The 19,921-nt window shown below is 48.1% G+C and overlaps 1 protein-coding gene across 1 annotated transcript in view; it reads right to left on the bottom strand.

Moving 5' to 3' along the window:
- Positions 1-18,738, bottom strand: part of ASIC4 (acid sensing ion channel subunit family member 4) — a 311,699-nt gene extending 292,961 nt beyond the window's left edge. Inside the window, exon 1 of the mRNA XM_033946240.1 lies at positions 18,163-18,738. Within this exon, the coding sequence (XP_033802131.1) occupies positions 18,163-18,738 (576 nt within the window). The remainder of the gene's footprint in view (positions 1-18,162) is intronic.
- Positions 18,739-19,921: the final 1,183 nt, after the last annotated feature.

The following is a 19,921-nucleotide window of genomic DNA, read 5'->3' on the forward strand; positions in this document are numbered from 1 at the left end:
TGAGTGCCTCGTCATCGGCCTCCTCATCGCCGGGGCATGGAGCGGCACCTATGGTACCGAAAAAGAAAAAAGCGGTACCGGTGCCCCCTCTGGACGACCGCATTGCGGCCATACTCCAAACCCAACTGCAGGAGCAACTACAACAACAACTCCAGCACTTGTTGCCCACACTGTTGGCCCCACTCCTTTCAGTGCCGGACCGGCCCGAGCCTCGCACCACACCACCGGTGTCGACACCATCGGTACCGTTGAACACCTCCATGCCGGTACTCGCGGCTGAACCACTTCATCCTCCGGTGCAACCACGCTCTGATGCCGACCCTCCCCGACATCGAGACCGACACCAGTCCCCCCGAGACCAGGACCAGCACCGATCTTCCTCCCCCGGTACCGTCTCGATGCGCTCTGGCAAATCCCTCTCTAAGACTCGCCATACTGAGCCATCCGCACCACCGTCCCATCCCGCGCATACCGACGTCAGGGACCCGGACTTATGGGAAGAATCCCCACCCGGTACCGATGATGAGGCTTCATCAACGGACGAGGAACCATCGATGGTAGATACCAGTTCCAAACCTGAACAGTCCTCATTCACAAAATTTCTACGAGAAATGTCGGCAGCTCTGTCTATCCCTTTGGAGTCCGACTCTAAGAAGTCCCAGGCTTTCCTTGACGCCCTGGACTTCGAACAACCCCCCAAAGAATTTTTAAAGTTACCCGTCCACAACATCTTACGGGAAACTTTTTACAAAAATTGGGAAAACCCTCTCATGGTACCGGGTGCACCTCGAAAACTGGATAGTTTATATAGGGTCATTCCTATCCCGGGGTTCGACAAACCTCAACTACCCCATGAATCCCTTCTAGTGGAGTCCACTTTAAAGAAAACCCAGGGCTCCAGTGTTTATGCCTCTACTCCTCCTGGCAGAGAGGGCAGAACGATGGATAAATTTGGCAAGCGCCTTTATCAGAATTCCATGCTTGCCAACAGAGCTAATAATTACACCTTCCACTTCTCCTTCTATATGAAGCATTTGGTGCAACAACTCTCCTCCTTCCAAAAGTACATCCCTGAACGCAAGGTCCCGGTTTTTCAACAACAACTTTCCAGTTTGCTCCAACTCAGGAAATTTATGGTGCGCTCCATTTATGACTCTTTTGAGCTGACCTCTCGAGCGTCTGCCATGGCTGTTGCCATGAGGTGCTTGGCCTGGCTGAGAGTTTCTGACCTCGATATTAATCACCAAGACCGCCTAGCCAACGCACCTTGTCTTGGTGATGAACTCTTTGGGGAGTCCCTGGACTCAACTACCCAGAAACTCTCGGCACACGAGACCAGGTGGGATACCCTGATCAAACCTAAGAAGAAAACTCCTCCTGCTCGCCCCTACAAACAGCAGTTTTCCTATCAACGCAGGTTCTCGGCCAGACCTCTCAACCCGCCTCAACAACAACAGTCTCGCCGGCCTCGTCAGCAGCACCAGACTCAGGCACGTTCACAGTCTCACCCACCGACCAAGCCTCTCCCGCAGTCAAAACCATCTCAGCCCTTTTGACTCTTTTCTCCAGGGCATAGGCAGTCTCCCACCATCCTTGCCTCTTCCTCAGCCGATAGGAGGACGTCTTCAACTCTTCCTCAACCGTTGGGAGGCCATCACATCAGACCTGTGGGTCCTCAACATCATTCGCCACGGCTACTCTCTCAATTTCCAGACTCTTCCACCGGACAATCCTCCCATAAGTCTGTTTCTCACTCCTCTCAATCCCCCCTCCTCCTGAGGGAGGTCCAATCCCTCCTTCTTCTCAATGCCATCGAAGAGGTACCCCCAGACCAAAGGGGTCAGGGATTCTACTCCCGCTACTTCCTGGTTCCCAAGAAGACAGGAGACCTCCGTCCCATCCTCGATCTCCGGAACCTCAACAAGTGTCTGGTCAAGGAAAAGTTCAGAATGCTCTCCCTTGCCACGCTTTACCCGCTTCTCTCTCAACACGACTGGCTATGTTCCCTAGACCTCAAAGAGGCCTACACTCACATTCCAATCCATCTGACTTCACGTCGCTACCTCCGATTTCAGGTACAGCACCGCCACTATCAGTACAAAGTGCTACCCTTTGGCCTCGCATCATCACCCAGGGTGTTCACCAAGTGCCTTATTGTGGTGGCGGCCTTCCTCAGGTCTCACAACCTCCAGGTGTTCCCCTACTTGGACGATTGGTTGGTGAAAGCTCCTACGTCTCCGCTTGTGCTGCAAGCCACACAACACACTATCTCTTTCCTCCATCTCCTGGGGTTCGAGATCAACTACCCCAAGTCGCATCTGCTTCCCACACAGCGACTTCAATTCATTGGAGCAGTTCTGGACACCACTCTGATGAGGGCGTTTCTTCCCGCCGACCGACAACGGACCCTGCTCCATCTCTGTCGTCAGGTGCTCCTTCATCACTCCATCCCAGCTCGGCAGATGATGGTCCTCCTAGGCCACATGGCCTCGACGGTCCATGTACTTCCTCTGGCACGACTCCACCTCAGGACACCTCAGTGGACTCTAGCCAACCAATGGTCACAGACCTCGGATCCTCTTTCTCATCCCATCTCTGTGACATCGTCTCTTCAGCAATCTCTTCAATGGTGGTTGAACTCCTCAAATCTTTCCAGGGGTCTACTCTTTCATCTGCCCCCTCACTCCATGACCATCACCACGGATGCCTCTCCCTATGCGTGGGGAGCTTACCTGGGAGATCTTCGCACTCAGGGACTCTGGACCCCTCAGAAGCGTCTACATCACATCAATTTCCTGGAACTCAGAGCTATGTTCTATGCTCTCAAAGCCTTCCATCACCTTCTCTACCCTCAGGTCCTTCTTCTGTGCACAGACAACCAGGTCGCCATGTACTACATAAACAAGCAAGGCGGCACCGGATCTCCCCTCCTCTGTCAGGAGGCCATCCGCATCTGGTCCTGGGCCACGTCCCACAGTCTCTTCCTCAAGGCTGTATATATCCAGGGCGAACAGAACTCCCTGGCCGACAATCTCAGCCGCATCCTTCAACCTCACGAGTGGACTCTGGATCCTCCCACACTCCGCTCCATCTTTGCGCGCTGGGGCACTCCGCAAGTGGACCTCTTTGCAGCTCCTCACAACCATCAACTGCCCCAGTTCTGTTCCAGACTCTTCTCTCCTCACCGTCTGGCCCTGGATGCATTCCTGCTCGACTGGACGGATCGGTTCCTCTATGCCTTTCCTCCACTGCCTCTGATGTTGCGGACATTGTTCAAACTCCGCAGGGACAGAGCCACCCTGATTCTCATCGCTCCTCGGTGGCCTCGCCAACACTGGTTCTCCCTCTTGCTCCAGCTCAGCTCCAGGGAGCCCATTCCTCTTCCTGTGTTTCCTACTCTACTTACACAGCAGCATCAGTCTCTACTGCATCCCAATCTGTCCTCGCTCCACCTGACAGTTTGGTTTCTCTCGGGCTGACCTCTCCAGAGAACCTGTCTCAGCCTGTCCGTCGTATTTTGAATGCCTCCAGGAAACCGGCCACCCTCCAATGTTACCATCAGAAATGGACCCGGTTCTCCTCTTGGTGTCTACTTCATCATCACGATCCCGCCTCATTGGCGGTGGAAACTATACTGGACTATTTGCTTTCTCTCTCCGATGCTGGCCTCAAATCTACCTCAATCAGAGTCCACCTCAGTGCCATCACTGCGTTTCATGAGCCTATCCTCGGAAAACCTCTCACGGCTCATCCCCTGGTTTCCCGGTTCATGAGAGGCCTCTTCAATGTCAAACCACCTCTGAAGCCTCCTCCAGTCGTCTGGGACCTGAACGTGGTTCTCTCAGCCCTCATGAAACCTCCATTTGAGCCTCTTGCCACAACTTCACTCAAATTTCTGACATGGAAGGTGCTTTTCCTCATTGCCATCACCTCTGCCAAGAGGGTTAGTGAGCTACATGCACTGGTCGCTGACCCACCTTTCACGGTTTTTCACCATGACAAGGTAGTTCTGCGTTCCCATCCTAAATTTCTTCCCAAGGTGGTCTCGGACTTCCACCTCAACCAATCCATTGTGTTACCTGTCTTTTTCCCTAAGCCCCATTCTCATCCTGGGGAACAGGCATTACACACGCTGGACTGTAAGCGTGCCCTTGCATACTACCTTGACCGTACCAGGGCTCACCGCTCGTCCCCTCAGCTCTTTTTGTCCTTCGACCCTAACCGTCTAGGTCGCCCTGTCTCTAAACGGACGCTTTCTAACTGGCTTGCTGCCTGCATTGCGTTCTGTTATGCTCGGGCCGGTCTCTCACTGGAAGGTGCTGTCACGGCCCACAGGGTCAGAGCTATGGCTGCTTCTGTGGCTTTCCTCCACTCCACGCCCATCGAGGAGATCTGCAAGACTGCCACTTGGTCCTCAGTTCACACATTCACTTCTCACTATTGTCTGGATGCCTTCTCCAGACGGGATGGACTCTTCGGCCATCTTTACAAAATTTATTTTCCTAATGGCCAACCATCCCTCCTCCCTCTCTGTTAGCTTGGAGGTCACCCATGCGTTAAGAATATGCTGCCTGCTTGTCCTGGGATAAAGCACAGTTACTTACCGTAACAGGTGTTATCCAGAGACAGCAGGCAGATATTCTTACGTCCCGCCCTCCTCCCTGGGTTGGCTTCTTAGCTGGCTTATCTTAACTGGGGACCACGCTCTCCTCCGTCGAGCGGGAAAGCACCCGCGCATGCGCGGTGCGGCCAACTAGAACTTTCTAGTTAAAAGTGTCCGTACCGGGGCTCCGTCGGTGACGTCACCCATGCGTTAAGAATATCTGCCTGCTGTCCCTGGATAACACCTGTTACGGTAAGTAACTGTGCTTTATTGTAGAGCAGTTTGCAAAGCCAAGCATCAATATTTTTCTAAACTTTTTTTTTTAATCTTTATTCATTTCATATCTTAAAATCAAGTAAAGTAAATGAGGTTTAACAATTGAACATTTAAAAACACTTGAATTTTCTAAACTGATGCAGGAGGATGACTGTCTGACGAGAAAATTGTTTTCATTTTCACAGTCTTGGACAAAGAGTAATACGACGTAAGAGATTGCCAAACATCAGGCCTAACGAAGAATTCCTTGCTCATTACTTTTGTAATAAAGTTGAGAATCTTCGTTCAAGTATCGTGGGAATACATTAAGGTACCAACTTGTTTAAAAAATCTGAGGCTGAGGTGTTAGAATTGGAAAAATTGCTCCAAGGGGGTAGATGCTATCCATGTACATGAGTTGATGCTATTGTTGACAGCTATGATTAGTCAGAGTTTATTGGAAGGGACAGTGCCTGTTGCATGGAAGCATGCAGTGGCCAATCCATGTTGATCTATTGAGACCAGAACATTATAGACGTATTTCGAATTTGCCATTGTGTACAAAGTTGTCAGAAAAGATTATTGCTAAACAGGAGATTTTGGGATAGAAAATGAGATTTTACATCCTAGGTAAACTGCATTTAGGCTGAGTCATAGTACTGAAACTACTTTAGGAGAATTTGTGAGTGAATTACAAGGTTGCTTAGATCAAGATGAAGTGATATAATGTCAGCATTTGAAGTGGTTGATCTATCATTGCTTATCATGGAATTACATACTTAGGCATTCAAGGAGCACAACGACCTTTTTCAGTGCAGTGAGGACATCTCCAAGGTCACTAAGGTCCTCTCTAGGAGTATCTCTAACCACTCCCTTTCCAAAGGATACACTCTGGAACGCACTCACTCAATGCTAGACCATCTCCCAAATCAGGAAGCAGGCAAAAGCATGGTTCTCACCCAGGTGTTTAATGGAAGAAGTAACTAACTTGCTAGTCACACATACACATACATAATGGAATGAAACTGCTGTATATCGAGTAGTAGGACTGACTTATTCACTCGTACTCTAGCTGAGATCATTTTGATGCACCTTTTCTGATTCTCCATGCAATTTTTTCCTTGTTAGTCATCCTTATTTCTGTCTTAGCTATTGTTATTCTGTCTTGTCTGTCTATAATGATCCACCTCCGCTTACACATTATGATGTCTATTAAGATAGTTCATTGTGTATTGTCTTGACATAGTAAGTTGCATACTATGCCATAATGAGTAAAGTTATTTTAATATTTACTGCTTATTTAGCTCATAGATAAATAACCCAAAGCAGTTTACAATAATCAATATTAAGCAGACATAATAAACAAGTAAGCGAAGCTACACATTTGGTAAAGAAGTCACTGAGTTTCCATTAGAAACATGATGGCAGATAAAGGCCAAATGGCCCATCCACAGCATCCACTATCTCCTCCTCTCCCTATTGGCTAAGGCTCTTAACATTTGCATCTCCTCTCCCTATTGGCTAAGGCTCTTTACACCTGCATTGTGAGGTCATAGAGCTTTATGGTTATAGAAACATGACGGCAGATAAAGGCCAAATGGCCCATCCACAGCATCCACTATCTCCTCCTCTCCCTATTGGGTAAGACTCTTAACATTTGCATCTCCTCTTCCTATAGGCTAAGGCTCTTAACTCCTGCATTGTGAGGTCATAGAGCTTTATGGTTATAGAAACATGACGGTAGATAAAGGCCAAATGGCCCATCCACAGCATCCACTCTCTCTTCCTCTCCCTATTGGCTAAGGCTCTTAACATTTGCATCTCCTCTTCCTATAGGCTAAGGCTCTTTACACCTGCATTGTGAGGTCAGAGAGCTTTATGGTTATAGAAACAGAGAAACATGATGGCAGATAAAGGCCAAATGACCCATCCACAGTAACCATTATCTCTTCATCTCTCTAAGACAGGGGTGTCCAACCCGCAGCCCCGTGAAGAATTCTGTGCGGCCCCGCTCATGATGCGGTGTTTTCCTCGTGAAAAATTCTGTGCGGCCCCACTCACGATGCGGTGTTTTCCTCTACCAGTTCCCTCCTCCGTCTTGCTGCAGTGTTTGCTTAAAGCTGCGAGCAGCGGATCCTATGTGCCTCTTGTGGTTGACCCAGAAGTGTTCCTTCTGATGTTGCGACATCAGAGGGAACACTTCCAGATCAGCTGCAGAAGGCGCATGGAAGACGCTGCCCATGGTTTTGAGTAAACGCTGCAGGCAGGGCTTTTGCTCCAAGAGCTGCAAATTCAGTGCTGCCTATAACTTCAGCCAGATCCTGGGGAGCCCATAGTGACTGAACATCAATGCGGCCACTGAGGAGGAGCTGATGATCCTACCGGGGGTGAGCCGGGCTGGGGCAGCAGTAGGTGACACGTGCGCCCATCGAACCCTTCCCCGGCATGCACAAGTGCTGACCCTTGCTGCGCATGGCCACGTGGAACCTACAGCGCTGCTCCATGGACAAGCTCAACAACCCAGTGCTCTGCATGAACCTGCTGGAGAACGGATAAGGGATCAGCGGTATTAAGCAAATGCTTCACTTGGCCCTGAGGGGTAATTTGGGGGTGAATGCTTTGCTGCTGATGGGTGTGTGTGTGTGTGGGGGGGGGGGGAGAAATGCTGCTCTGCACAGGGAAGGGAAGGGGAGAAGAGAAATGCTGCTGCTGCTACACTCAATTGGGGAGAGAAAGGGAAGGATGGAGAAGGAAAAGGGAGAGGAATGAGAGATGGGAGGGAGAGATGCCAGGGCATGGGAGGGGAGGGGAGGGGAGGGAAGGAGACAGATGCCAGGCCAGGGGAAAGGAAGGAAGGAAGGAAGGAAGGAAAGAAAGGAATGAGAGGGGATGCCAGATAATGGAGGGGGAGGGGAAGGGGGAGTTGGAAGGAGAGGGCATGGGGGGAGGAAAGGGAAACTAAGGAGACAAATGCCAGACCAGAGGGAGAAGAGGTTCTCGAGAGGAGGTACCAGAGCATGGGGGGAGGGAAGAAAAGGAGAAGAAAGAGATGTCAGAGCACAGGGGAGGGGTGGAGACAGAAAAATGGAGAGGGGGTGAAGCTGAAATGAATCATATAAAAAAGGAGAGAAGGGGCACAGGATAGACAGTTTATGGAAGGAGCATAGAAAGAGGGAAGATATCATATGGAACAGGGAGAGAGCAGACAGAGAAATGGAAGGGGCAGAGAGAGAGAGAGGGTAGACAGTGGATGGAAGGGGCTGATGCTGCATGGAAGATAGAGAGAGGACAGATGCTGTCTAGAAAGAAGAGAGTGAGGATAAGATGATTAAAGCAAGGGGGATTTGTTCAGAGATGGGTTCTTTTGGGTGGGAGGGTATTAAAAGACGTGCCAGATTGGGCGTGGGGGGAGAGCTTATGGGACCAGAAACAGAGGACAGAGAGAGAGATGGCAGGCAATGGTCTGAAGGGAGAGAAGTTAGACCTGGGGTAGTGTGGAGGAAGAGGGAAAGAGATACTTGAAGGGAGAACTGTTGGGAAGAGAAAGAAAGAAATGGTGGACCTGGAGAAGGGAGGCAGGCAGGCAGGGGGAAAGATGGGATGGGGGACAGTTGGGAAGAGAAAGGGAGAGAAGTTGGATCTGGGGATGGGAGAGAGGGAGAAATGTTAGGCCTGTGGATGGAAGGCAGAGATGCAGCATCTCTCTCTTTTTTTCCTCCATTTCATTGTTCAGCATCAAGGGGGGAGGGAAGAAGAAAAACAGCAAAGAGAGGGAGCAAATTGTTGGACCATGGAGATAGAGGAGGAGAGATGGAACCATGGGAAGGCAGGTGGAAAGAGAGCTGGGATAAGATGATGCTAGGGGATGGAAAGAAAGGGACGGCATTATAGCCTGACCAGTGGAGAGAGGGAGGGAGATTCTGAAAGTGGTGAGCCATGTGGATGAGGTCAAAATGGAGATGACAAGATGAGTGAAAGAGCAGTGGTACAGTGGTAGAAATGTGGTAATGGGGAGTAGATAAAAGGGAATAGGAGGCTGGGAAAGGAGTGAGATGGAAAATGGGATTGCTAGAGACAGAGAAGATGGAGAATTGAGAGATAGCTGAACATTTAAAAAGAAGAAGGGTGAGAAAGAAGGCAAGATTTGAGTAGACAGAGGCAGAAAGGAAAAAGTTAAAAAAGCTGAAAGGGAAAAATCAATACATTGGAGACAGGCATAAGAAGGAAATGGAACGAGAGAAGAGGAGAAAAAATGGACAGCAGACACTGGAAAGAGAATTAGTTGAAGATAGAAAAAAACCAGAAAGAGAAACTGGGACCAAGATGATGGAAAATCAAAACATCCAGACAACAAGGTAGAAAAAATGGTTTTATTTTGAATTTATTAACTGGAACATGTTAGCTTTGGGATATGTGCATCACAATTATTTTTGTATTCAGTGGCTTAGTCATATACAGCTGATTTTTTCGGCCAATGGGACCCAGGGAAGCCAAAAGGTTGGACACCCCTTCTCTAAGAGATCCCACATGCCTATTCCAGGCTTTTTAGAATTCAGACACAGTCTTTGTTTCCACCACCTCTTCCACCATGAACCAGTGCAGCAGATGAATAGGCTCTGTTACTCTTTCTAGAGTCCTCATCTTCCCCTAAGTACGGGCTGGGTTAGCCAATCAATAGCTCCCTTTATATCAAAGGCACAGTGGCCAGGGAGAGGAGCCAAGGACAAGAAAACTCTCTGAGCCTGGTATTTATATAACCCCGGTTTTATTTCTGAGGAGTAACTCCTCCTACCACTGTCATTCAAGACGAAAAGGTCAGCCCTTTTCCCAGAATACTAAGGTAAACTGTCATATACTGGTAGAGCCACTAGAGGGCTCTTGTGTATTTATATAAGAACATAAGACCATAATAGCTGCCATACTTGAACAGACCGAAGGTCCATCAAGCCCAGTATCCTGTTTCCAACAGTAGCTAATCCAGGTCACAAGTACCTGGCAAGATCCCAGAGGAAAGCAGATTTTATACTGCTTATCCTAAGAATAAGTAGTGGATTTCCCCGAGTCCATCTTAACAATGGTTTAAGTCCAACTTAATAACCTGAGTGCCATTATATGTTTAATTTAAGTACAGCACATTTAGTTTTCCAAGCTAGACAGATAAGCCATTTGATGATCCAGTACAAAGAAAAATGCATCAGTCATCTGTTTAGATGTATGCAGAACTGCCTCATAGACGATACAAAGTTATTCAGAGTAGTGAGGACACAGAAGGATTGTGAAGACCTACAAAGAGACACTCGAGGAATGGGCTGTGAAATGGCAAATGAGGTTCAACGTGGATAAGTGCAAGGTGATGCATGTCGGTAACAAAAACCATATGCACGAATACAGGATGTCCGGAGCTAGACTCGGAGCGAGCCCTCAGGAAAGAGACTTGGGAGTACTTGTAGATAAGTCAATGAAACCGTCTGCGCAATGTGTGTTGGCGGCGAAAAGGGCAAGCAGAATGTTACTAATGATTAAGAAGGGGATCACAAACAGATCTGAAAAGATTATCATGCCGTTATACTGGGCCATGGTACGCCCCCACCTGGAATACTGCGTCCAACACTGGTCGCCGTACATGAAAAAGCACAAGCATGATTAAGGGATTGAGGGAGTTGCCGTTCAACGAGAGGCTAGAGAAACAGGGCCTCTTCTCCCTTGAAAAGAGAAGACTGAGAGGGGACATTATCGAAACATTCAAGATATTGAAGGGAATTGACTTAGTAGAAAAAGAGAGATTGTTCACCCTCTCCAAAGTGAAGAGAACTAGAGGACACTCGCTAAAGTTAGAAGGGAAAAGATTCCCTACAAACGTAAAGAAGTTTTTCTTCACCCAGAGAGTGGTAGAAATCTGGAACACTCTTCCGGAGGCTGTTATAGGGGAAATCACCCTTCAGGGATTCAAGACAAGGTTGGATAAGTTCCAACTGGAACAGAACATATGCAAGTAAGGTTAGACTCAAATAGGGCACTGGTTTTTGACCTAAGGGCTGCCACGTGGTCTGACACCAGCAGCGGCAATTCTTATGTTCTTACTAAAAGTCAAACTCCTCTCTGAGCACTGGATACCACTGTGTGGTGTTCTACAAGGATCACGAACAAGCCACAATGAAGATATATAGTAATGTTGGTGTGCAGTTTATTCATGAAATATAGTAAGTATGTGCGGTGGCTCTCCACTGTGGTTTGTTCGTGTCTTGAAACACGTGCGTGTCGAGCCACCACACACACTTTTATATTTCATGAATAAACTGCACACCAACATTATTACGTATCTCCACTGTGCTTTGTTCGTGTCTACTTGGATTGTGGATATCTTTCTCCTGGTTTGTTTGTACTATAAGGATCACCAATATTAGAGAATGACACGGTGACTGTTACCTGCGGATAGCCATGGGTAACCCACCGAAACGGGGAGGAAAAAAAGCTTGTAGCCGCGGGTATGGGAACAAGGCCATTCACTGCCCCAATGAGTGGTGAATGGCCTTGTCCTCACAGTTAAGTGAGGCAACGCATGCAAAATATTTATCACCCCTCGCGATCGCGTGGTCCAGCAACCCCCTCCCTCCTTCCTCTCGATTGCTGTGGTCCAGGCATCTCCCTCCCTCCTTTCCCCTCACCTCACCTGCACTGGCAATTTTTTTTTTTCTTTCTGAGCGGCACGAGCCTTTAAACAAGTCACGCGCGGCTGCCTTAAACTTCTCCTCTGATGCAACTGGAAACAGAAAGTTGCATCAGAGGAGAAGTTTCAGTGCAGCTGCACGCGACTTGTGTAAAGGCTCGGGCCGCTCAGAGACAGAAAAATGAAAATCGCTATCGAAGGTGAGGGGAAGGGAGGGAGGAATATGCCTGGACCGCGGTGATCGGGAGGGTGGAAGGGAAGGGCTGCTGGACCTTGTGAAGAGTGCAGAAGGGAAGTGGAGAGAGAGAGAGGAAGGGGAGAGAGGAACAGATGCTGAATAGAAATGGGGAGGAAAGAGTGGGGAGCAGATGTTGAATGGAAATGGGTAGGAGAGAGAGGGGAGAAGATGCTTAAGGAAAGTGGGGAGGGGAGATAAAGGGGAGCATATACTGGATGGAAGGAGGGGATAAAAAAAAAGGGTACATGCTGGATTGGGGATGCAGATACCAGATCTGAGAGGAAGAAAGGAGGAGAGAGATGCTAAAAACCACCTGGGGAGGGAAGGGAATAAGACAGAGATGCCAGACTAGAGGGGGGGAGGGAAGAAGATGGGTGCCAGCCCAATATGGGGGGAGGGTAGAGGGAGAGATGGAAGGGAGAGACACAGTTTCTTGTAGACGCATAGAAATAGAGCAGATTCCATATGGAAGAGGCAGAGAGAAGGCAGATAGTGGATGGAAGGAATAGAATGATGAGAAGATGAGGAGAGCAGAAACCAGAAAAAAAATTTCTATTTCCTTTCTTTTTTTTTTTTTTTTTTTGCTTTAGGATAAAGTACTATATTACTTGTGTTGATAAACATCTCGTAAGCAAAGCCCTGTCAGCTGAAGATCTCTTTCTCTAGTTCAGCAGCCAGTACTTTGATTTATAAAATGACAATTGTACAGAATATTGTTTCTTTTTATATTTTAATAAAATAAGTTCAGTATAAAACTATTCGAGGCTTGTGTGAATGGGATCAGATGGTTTGCGGGGACAAGGCAGGGACAGGAACCAAGCTCGTGGAGATGGGATGGGGACGGGGACAAATTTTTTCCCTTTGCCATTCTCTAACCAATATCACCCTTACTATATAATATATTCATGACAACACTAAACTTAATAAACCTAAACCATGGAGAATGGACGTTTTCTTACACAGACAACATTCTTCTCCTAATTCCAGCAGACTTGAACTCAACATGTCTATCCACACAATTGATTAGTGCACTAACCAAAGTACAAAAATGGTCAGCAAAATACCACCTCATTCTAAATACTGAAAAAGAAAACAAACTACTCTAGTTCAGACCACAGAAACACCTGATCCCTCCAAAAATTACACTAGAAAAAATGGAAACACTTTCTACAAAAAATTCTCCAGAGTCCTGGGGGTTCACCCTAGATAGCTCACTAGAAATGGAACATCGCATCAGTAACTTAGTCAGAAAGGTCGTGCCAAACAAACTTACTGCACTTCTTTGAAGGTATAAACAGCGAGTTGGACAAAGGGGAACCCATAGACATCATTTACCTCGACTTCCAGAAAGCCTTTGACAAGGTGCCCCATGAGCGACTACTTAGGAAACTGCAAAACCACGGGGTGGAAGGGGATATATACAGATGGATTAAACACTGGTTGGCAGGCAGAAAACAAAGGGTTGGGGTGAAGGGACAATACTCAGGCTGGCGGAGTGTCACGAGCGGTGTTCCACAGGGGTCTGTGCTCGGACCGCTGCTGTTCAATGTGTTTATAAACGACCTGGAAACGGGGACGAAGTGTGAGGTTATAAAATTTGCAGATGACACCAAACTCTGCAGCAGGGTTAGGACCGCGGAGGAATGCAAAGACCTACAAAGGGACCTAAACAAACTGGAAGAGTGGGCAAACAAATGGCAAATGCGATTTAATACAGAGAAATGCAAGGTCATGCATATAGGAAAAAAGAACCCGATGTTCAGCTACAAAATGGGGGGATCGGTGCTAGGGGAAAGGAACCTTGAAAAGGACTTGGGTGTGCTAGTGGATACAACAATGAAATCAACGGCACAATGTGCAGCAGCCTCAAAGAAAGCAAATAGAATGTTGGGTATTATTAAGAAGGGTATCACAACCAGGACGAAGGAAGTCATCATGCCGCTGTATCGAGCGATGGTGCGCCCGCACCTGGAGTACTGTGTCCAGTATTGGTCGCCGTACCTCAAGAAGGACATGGCGATGCTTGAGAGGGTCCAGAGAAGAGCGACGAAAATGATAAAAGGCATGGAAAACCTTTCATATGCAGACAGGTTAGAAAGGCTGGGGCTCTTCTCCCTGGAAAAGCGGAGACTCAGAGGAGACATGATAGTGACTTTCAAGATCATGAGAGGTATCGAGAAGGTAGACAGAAATAGATTCTTCAGACTAATGGGGCCCACAAGTACAAGGGGGCACTCGGAGAAGCTGAAAGGGGACAGGTTTAGAACCAATGCTAGGAAGTTCTTTTTCACTCAGAGGGTAGTGGACACATGGAACACACTGCCGGAGGCTGTGATAGGACAGAGTACACTCCGGGGTTTTAAAGAAGGATTAGATAAATTCCTGAAAGATAGGGGGATTGAGGGATACAGATAGAGGTAGAGATGGGATATAGAGAGAGTTTAGATAGAGACCAAGGGGATTTAAGGGTTCAGACAATGATCACCGTACAGGTCATGGGCCTGATGGGCCACCGCAGGTGCGGACTGCTGGGCGCGATGGACCTCTGGTTCTGACTCAGCAGAGGCAACTTCTTATGTTCTTATGTTCTTAAATCATTCCTCCAACTACAACAGCTATGAAGAATCAGACCCTTTTTCTTCCAACATTACTAAAGCGTAATAGTCCAATCAATAATATTATCCCTGTTAGACTACTGCAACACCCTACAGAAACTAGTGAAAAAAAACTTCAATTGATACAAGACTAATATTCTATAAGCCAAACTTTGATCATATCACACCCCTACTGAAAGAATTATACTGGCTCCCAGTGGAGAAACAAGTAGAGTTTAAACTATGCTTCTTGACACATAAATCCTTATACGGAGATGCCCCCGAAAGCTTCTCTAGATTTACAGAACTATTAGGAAGATCCAAAAATAATCAAAACTCAGGTAAGATGATCTTATCCTTCCCAACTCTAAAAGGAATAAAATACAAATTATTGGTCTATCAAACTTCAAAACTCTGGAAATCACTTCCCATAAAGACTCACCCAACTTCCAACTACACCCAATTCCGGAAAAACCGAAAAACGTGGTTCTTCCAAAAAACTACATATATGAACATAGTCTAACCAAACTTTAAACTATATACAACAAATGCTGCAAATCAATCAATAATTCTGATTATAAATGCTTCAGATGTGTTTATCTCTTTATCTATGTTTGTGTTAGTTACGTGCTGATTATGATCTCTTAGGCTTCCGTGGCTGGCGTCATGATTGTAGCAGGTTTACGGTTCTTGCTGCGTCTGTGTAGAAAGAACCGATGTTTCAGCCATCATGCTGCGGCATTCATCACATGTTTGCTATTCTATTTCTTTTTTTTTAATAATTCTGCAACCTCCAGAAACCCAAACTACACTGCAAGAACGCTTCTAGAAGCAACCTGTTGTCCAAGACATCCACAACGTAGGCCCTCTTTTACGAAGGTGCGCTAAGCGTTTTAAGGTGAGTTTAGCGCGTGCTAAATCAATGCGTACGCTAACCGCGAACGCGTCCATAGGATAATATGCACGTGTTAGCATTTAGCGCGAGGGCTGCAAATGTATTTTGAAGGTAATTTTACAACAGGGTCTAATGTCCACAGTAGATACGTGCGTAAGTGTAAGGGAGAGTATGGAAACACATCTACATCTGTTCATCAACACATACAAGTGTCCCATTTTATTAAAGTCCAACCTCCATCCCCAAGAAGGCCTTTACCTAACTTAATTACGCTTTTGTACAGGGTCTATGGGCATGAATTTAAGAGCAATTCTGCATGAAAACACTGCTTTAGCAGGGAGAATGCCTTTTAAAATGACCCTCTTTGTGTGACGTGTCCTAGTGTCACGGCCAAAATGATGTCATCACCTCCAGCTACGACAGCGCTACTACTGTCCAGTGCGTTTGTCTGTGGCAGGGCATCACACTTTGCCCCGTCCCCCATGTTGTACAGGTTCTCAAGCTCAGCCCAAATGAGGCGGCTTTTATGCAGTCCCACTGGAGTGACAGAGATCTGCCGTGGACTCAGTTGGTTCACGTTCCCTTACGCTCAATGCATGGTGTCCAGGGACTTGACTCCAGATGCCCTGGGCTTTCCTGGACAGACCCAGGGCTGAAAGTGCTTTGTTAGATACTTTGCTGCCACCTGCAGCAGGCGTGAAACATTTTGAAACCTTAAACCAGGATTGTACAATGAACCACAGTAAGAGGAAAGAAGAGAATGTTCCCTGAGTCAGCCTGTGTCTGACTGTTTTCGTCTTGCTGCACTGAATTCATATTTTCCTTCTGTCTATTTCACTTTTTGTCCAGCCCTCTTCGATGTGAACCGCCTAGAAGTCATCTGACTATGGCGGTATAGAAGAATAAAGTTATTATTATTACGCGCTGAGGACTGGCATGCGTGGATCGGGGTGGCATCCCTCACCGGCTATCACCCCGTATCCACGTGAAGTTTTCACCCACTGACATTTTGAACACGGGAAAACCATCTCCTTTGCGGTTGCTAAGTTTGAGGCAATAAAGAAGCAATCGGCAAAACTAGTGGCTAGGGCTGATGCCTCGGCACCCAGAGGTTGCAGGTTCAAGCCCACTTCATACTCCATCGACCCAGATACATTAGTCAGATTGTGAGCCCACCAGGACAAATAGGGAGAAATCCTGGAGCACCTGATTGCAAACCACTTAGGCTATAAGCCGTATATAAATACTAAAACAAACAAGTCAATTCTTCTGAGGATGGAGAAACTCTGGCCAGTGGCTCAACGACTCTCCTACCCCGACAGAAGAACAAGCCCAGAACTAAGGGTAAACTGTAGGACTCGTAGAGACAAATTTGTCCATGTCCCTGCAGGCTCTCCATATGTGAGCTCTGTCCCCGTCCCATTCCTGCAAGCCCTGCCGTAACTGCACAGGACAGATATTGCAGAAATGGGACGGGGACAGGGAGAATTTGTCTCTGTGTTGTTGGTACAAGCCAAAGGGTCATTCTCAGCACTCACGACAGCAAAATGCAGCCTTAAAAAAAAACGAGTCCTTCCAGCAGGAGCGGAGGTGATAACGGAGCTCTCTAATAATTGTAGTCTGTCTGGAGCAACTGAGAAGGGGCGAGTGTGGCGCAGTGGTTAGAGCTATAGCCTCAGCACGCTGAGGTTGTGGGTTCAAATCCCACACTGCTCCTTGTGACCCTGGGCAAGTCACTTAATCCCCCCATTGCCCCAGGTACATTAGACAGATTGTGAGCCCCGAGGGACAGACAAGGAAAATGCTTGAGTACCTTAATAAATTCATATAAAGCGTTCTGAGCTCTAGAGAAAATTGAATCAATAAATGATAACATCAGAGAAAACCTTCCAGACTAGTAGACAATGCTGGAACCACCTTCCCATCCCTCAGTCAGCTTTGAAGTTCCTGCAAGCACAAGAAAGGGCTGAGGCTCTGATCTCTGTGTGGCCTGCTGGAGACCGTATCACAGAACCAAAGGTACATAAAATCCAGAACCTTCTACCTGTGACACCACAACTGGGCCAGAGTCAAAGGGAGACCCTTTGCCTTTCCCCCCAAACGCCTCAGGGACAGAAAAGAAAAATTCAGGGATCTCCATCTCTCGCCCCAACTGCCATTAGAAACCAACAATTCTCTTCCCCCTCCCCCTGAAAAAAACACCAGAAGACATCAGGAACAGATCTTAAAGAGATATAAGGAGCAAACCTTCCCCGCTCCACTTGGGGACTGACCATTCTCTTTTCTCTGAGTCTCCCAGAAAGATCCAGTTGAGACATCAGGGACAGACCCCTCTTGTCTCTCCCGAGACACGTTTGCGGTCAACCTCTCTCCTTCTCCAAAGTGACATTAGATCTGACCCCTCAGCAGGAAGGGAACCTCTCAAGTGACCTAGAGAGCTTTGTGGGAGAAGCCCTCTCCTCTTTCACAGAAGTACCTGGGTTTGAGGCTGGGTCTAACTTTAGAGCAAAACCTAAGGGAGGGATGACTGGGCTTTTCTCAAACTGCTTCATCACATCAGTCCCAGTGACTGTCTGCTTGGACTGTAGATAAGCCTGAGTCACACAGCGGCCGTTCTGAACTTAGCCTACTTTTGAGAACTTAGACACTGCTCTGCCACAAGCCAGGCTTAACTTCTGCCTTGCTCCAGGACATGGAAAATGATCCTAGCCCGCCAACTGCCAAAGCGGCAAAACACGAGCCCAGAGGAAAGAAGCATCCTGCACAGAAGAGCAAAGCTGAGCTTAGCACTCGCTGGGTGCACCTGGGAGTTAAAGAGAGGATGCCAGAGGCTGCTCCAGGACCACTCAAGCATTAGCACATCATGCATACAGACACACAAGCAGCGAAGCAGAAAAGAAGTGAACTCACCACACTGAAATTCTGGGCTGTACAGGTCTCTCCACTGAAGTTACAGCTTTTCAGCATCTCTGCCAGCTGATGCCCCGTTCGGTTCACAATGTCCTGCATGTCTGGCTCAGGGTACATCAGGTCCGTGGCCTTGTGCCCATCCCGGTCTTTGGGGGGCAGCCCAGTCATGTTGGCCAGGTGGAATATGTCGGCATCGGTGAGTGCCGAGTGCCGAAAGCGGTTGATGTTGCAGATGGTGACTGCGGGGAAGACCAGTTCCCGGATCGTTTCCTCGTCCAGGGCCGTTACGTGTGGGTGCTCCAGGTAGAACAGGGCACACTTGGTGGCCTGGTACAAGAAAAAGATGAGCGAGGCGAGGCAGGCAAAGGCCCAGATGGTCTGCTTGACGCCCAGCCCATGTGAGTTGAAGATGTGGCTGAGGCCATGCAGGCTGCTGGTCCTGGCGAAGGTTGGCAGATCCCTGCGGCGCGGTCGGCTCACCTCCTCGATCAGACTCTCCCTCTCCCCTTCTTCTTTCTCTTTCTGCTTCTCATCCTCCTCGGCAAACTTAATCTTACACACTATCTCGATGGGCATCTGTAAGTGCGGTGGGTTCGCAGGGCTCCTGGTCCCCTGGCAGCACTTTTTCCCTCGTGGGGGACTGTCTTCTTTTTAGGGGAGAAGGTGCAGATGGAGTTAGGAGGACCGTCTTTTTCCTTTGATGCTGCCACGGCAAAAAGAAAAACAGAAAGTGATGGAGAGAAGGAGGGAGCCAAGGGAGGAGGGGAAAGGGGGTGGGGGGGGGGAGCACAGCCTCTCTCTGTGGCCCGCAGCTCTTCTCTGTGCTTGCTTTCACTGGTCGATCTGGCTCTCTCTGCCTTGCTTCACTATTTCAGATCCCGCTCTCCCTCGCTCTTCACTCCATGCCCGACACAGAGCCTCACCAGCAGCAGCTGAGCAGTGCTAAAGGTAATCCATGGATTGTTTCACACAGGGAATGCAAGAGTAACATCGCCTGCATAGGGAAGAAAATGCCTTTCTCCCTTTTGGACAGAGAGAGAGAGACGCAGGCAGGGAGCTCACTTGTTTGAATAGCTGTACAGGAGTGGTTGGCTTCTGGTGTCCACACACACACACACACACAGGCAAACGCCGACAGCGGTCCATGCCAGCAGCATCTGCGAGTTTTCCTGCACTCAGCCCACTCTTCCAAACTAACTTGTACACGGGCCGGGGAAGAGGGGCCGTTCGCTGGATCACTAACAACTCTAGTTTGGGCCACAAAATGAGGACTGATTATTTCTCTCCCTGCCATATGGCTCCAGAAAAAGGAGGACGGATTGAGACATCCGGGTTTTACTTCTACTGAAAGCAATGGAAGTAAAAGCCGGATGTCTCAATCCGTCCTCCTTTTTCTGGAGCCATATGGTAACCTTATAGGAGAGGAAGTGCTTCAGACAGAGTTAAAGCTTGTGGTCTTTCCACTGATGAATTCTTGCAGAACAGAGGTCCTTGGGACACCCAGTCAGCCGGGTTTTCAGGATTCTTAAGATGAATAATGGAGGTATCGCATGCAAATTCCTCTCGTGCATATCCTGGAAACCTGACTGGCTGGGTGTGTCCTGGGATGAGAACCCCTGGTCTAAGCAGTGCCTGAGTGGGGACAGCTAGGAGATTCCAGCTTCATTCACTTGGGCACGAGCTGCCCAGATTGGGGGGTCTTCTTACTGGGACAGAAGCCACCCATGCTTTCACTGGCTCCTTCCAGTAGGGCAGAGCC

The sequence above is a fragment of the Geotrypetes seraphini genome, chromosome 5, assembly GCF_902459505.1.
Source record: "Geotrypetes seraphini chromosome 5, aGeoSer1.1, whole genome shotgun sequence".
In the NCBI taxonomy this organism is placed as follows: Eukaryota; Metazoa; Chordata; class Amphibia; order Gymnophiona; family Dermophiidae; genus Geotrypetes; species Geotrypetes seraphini.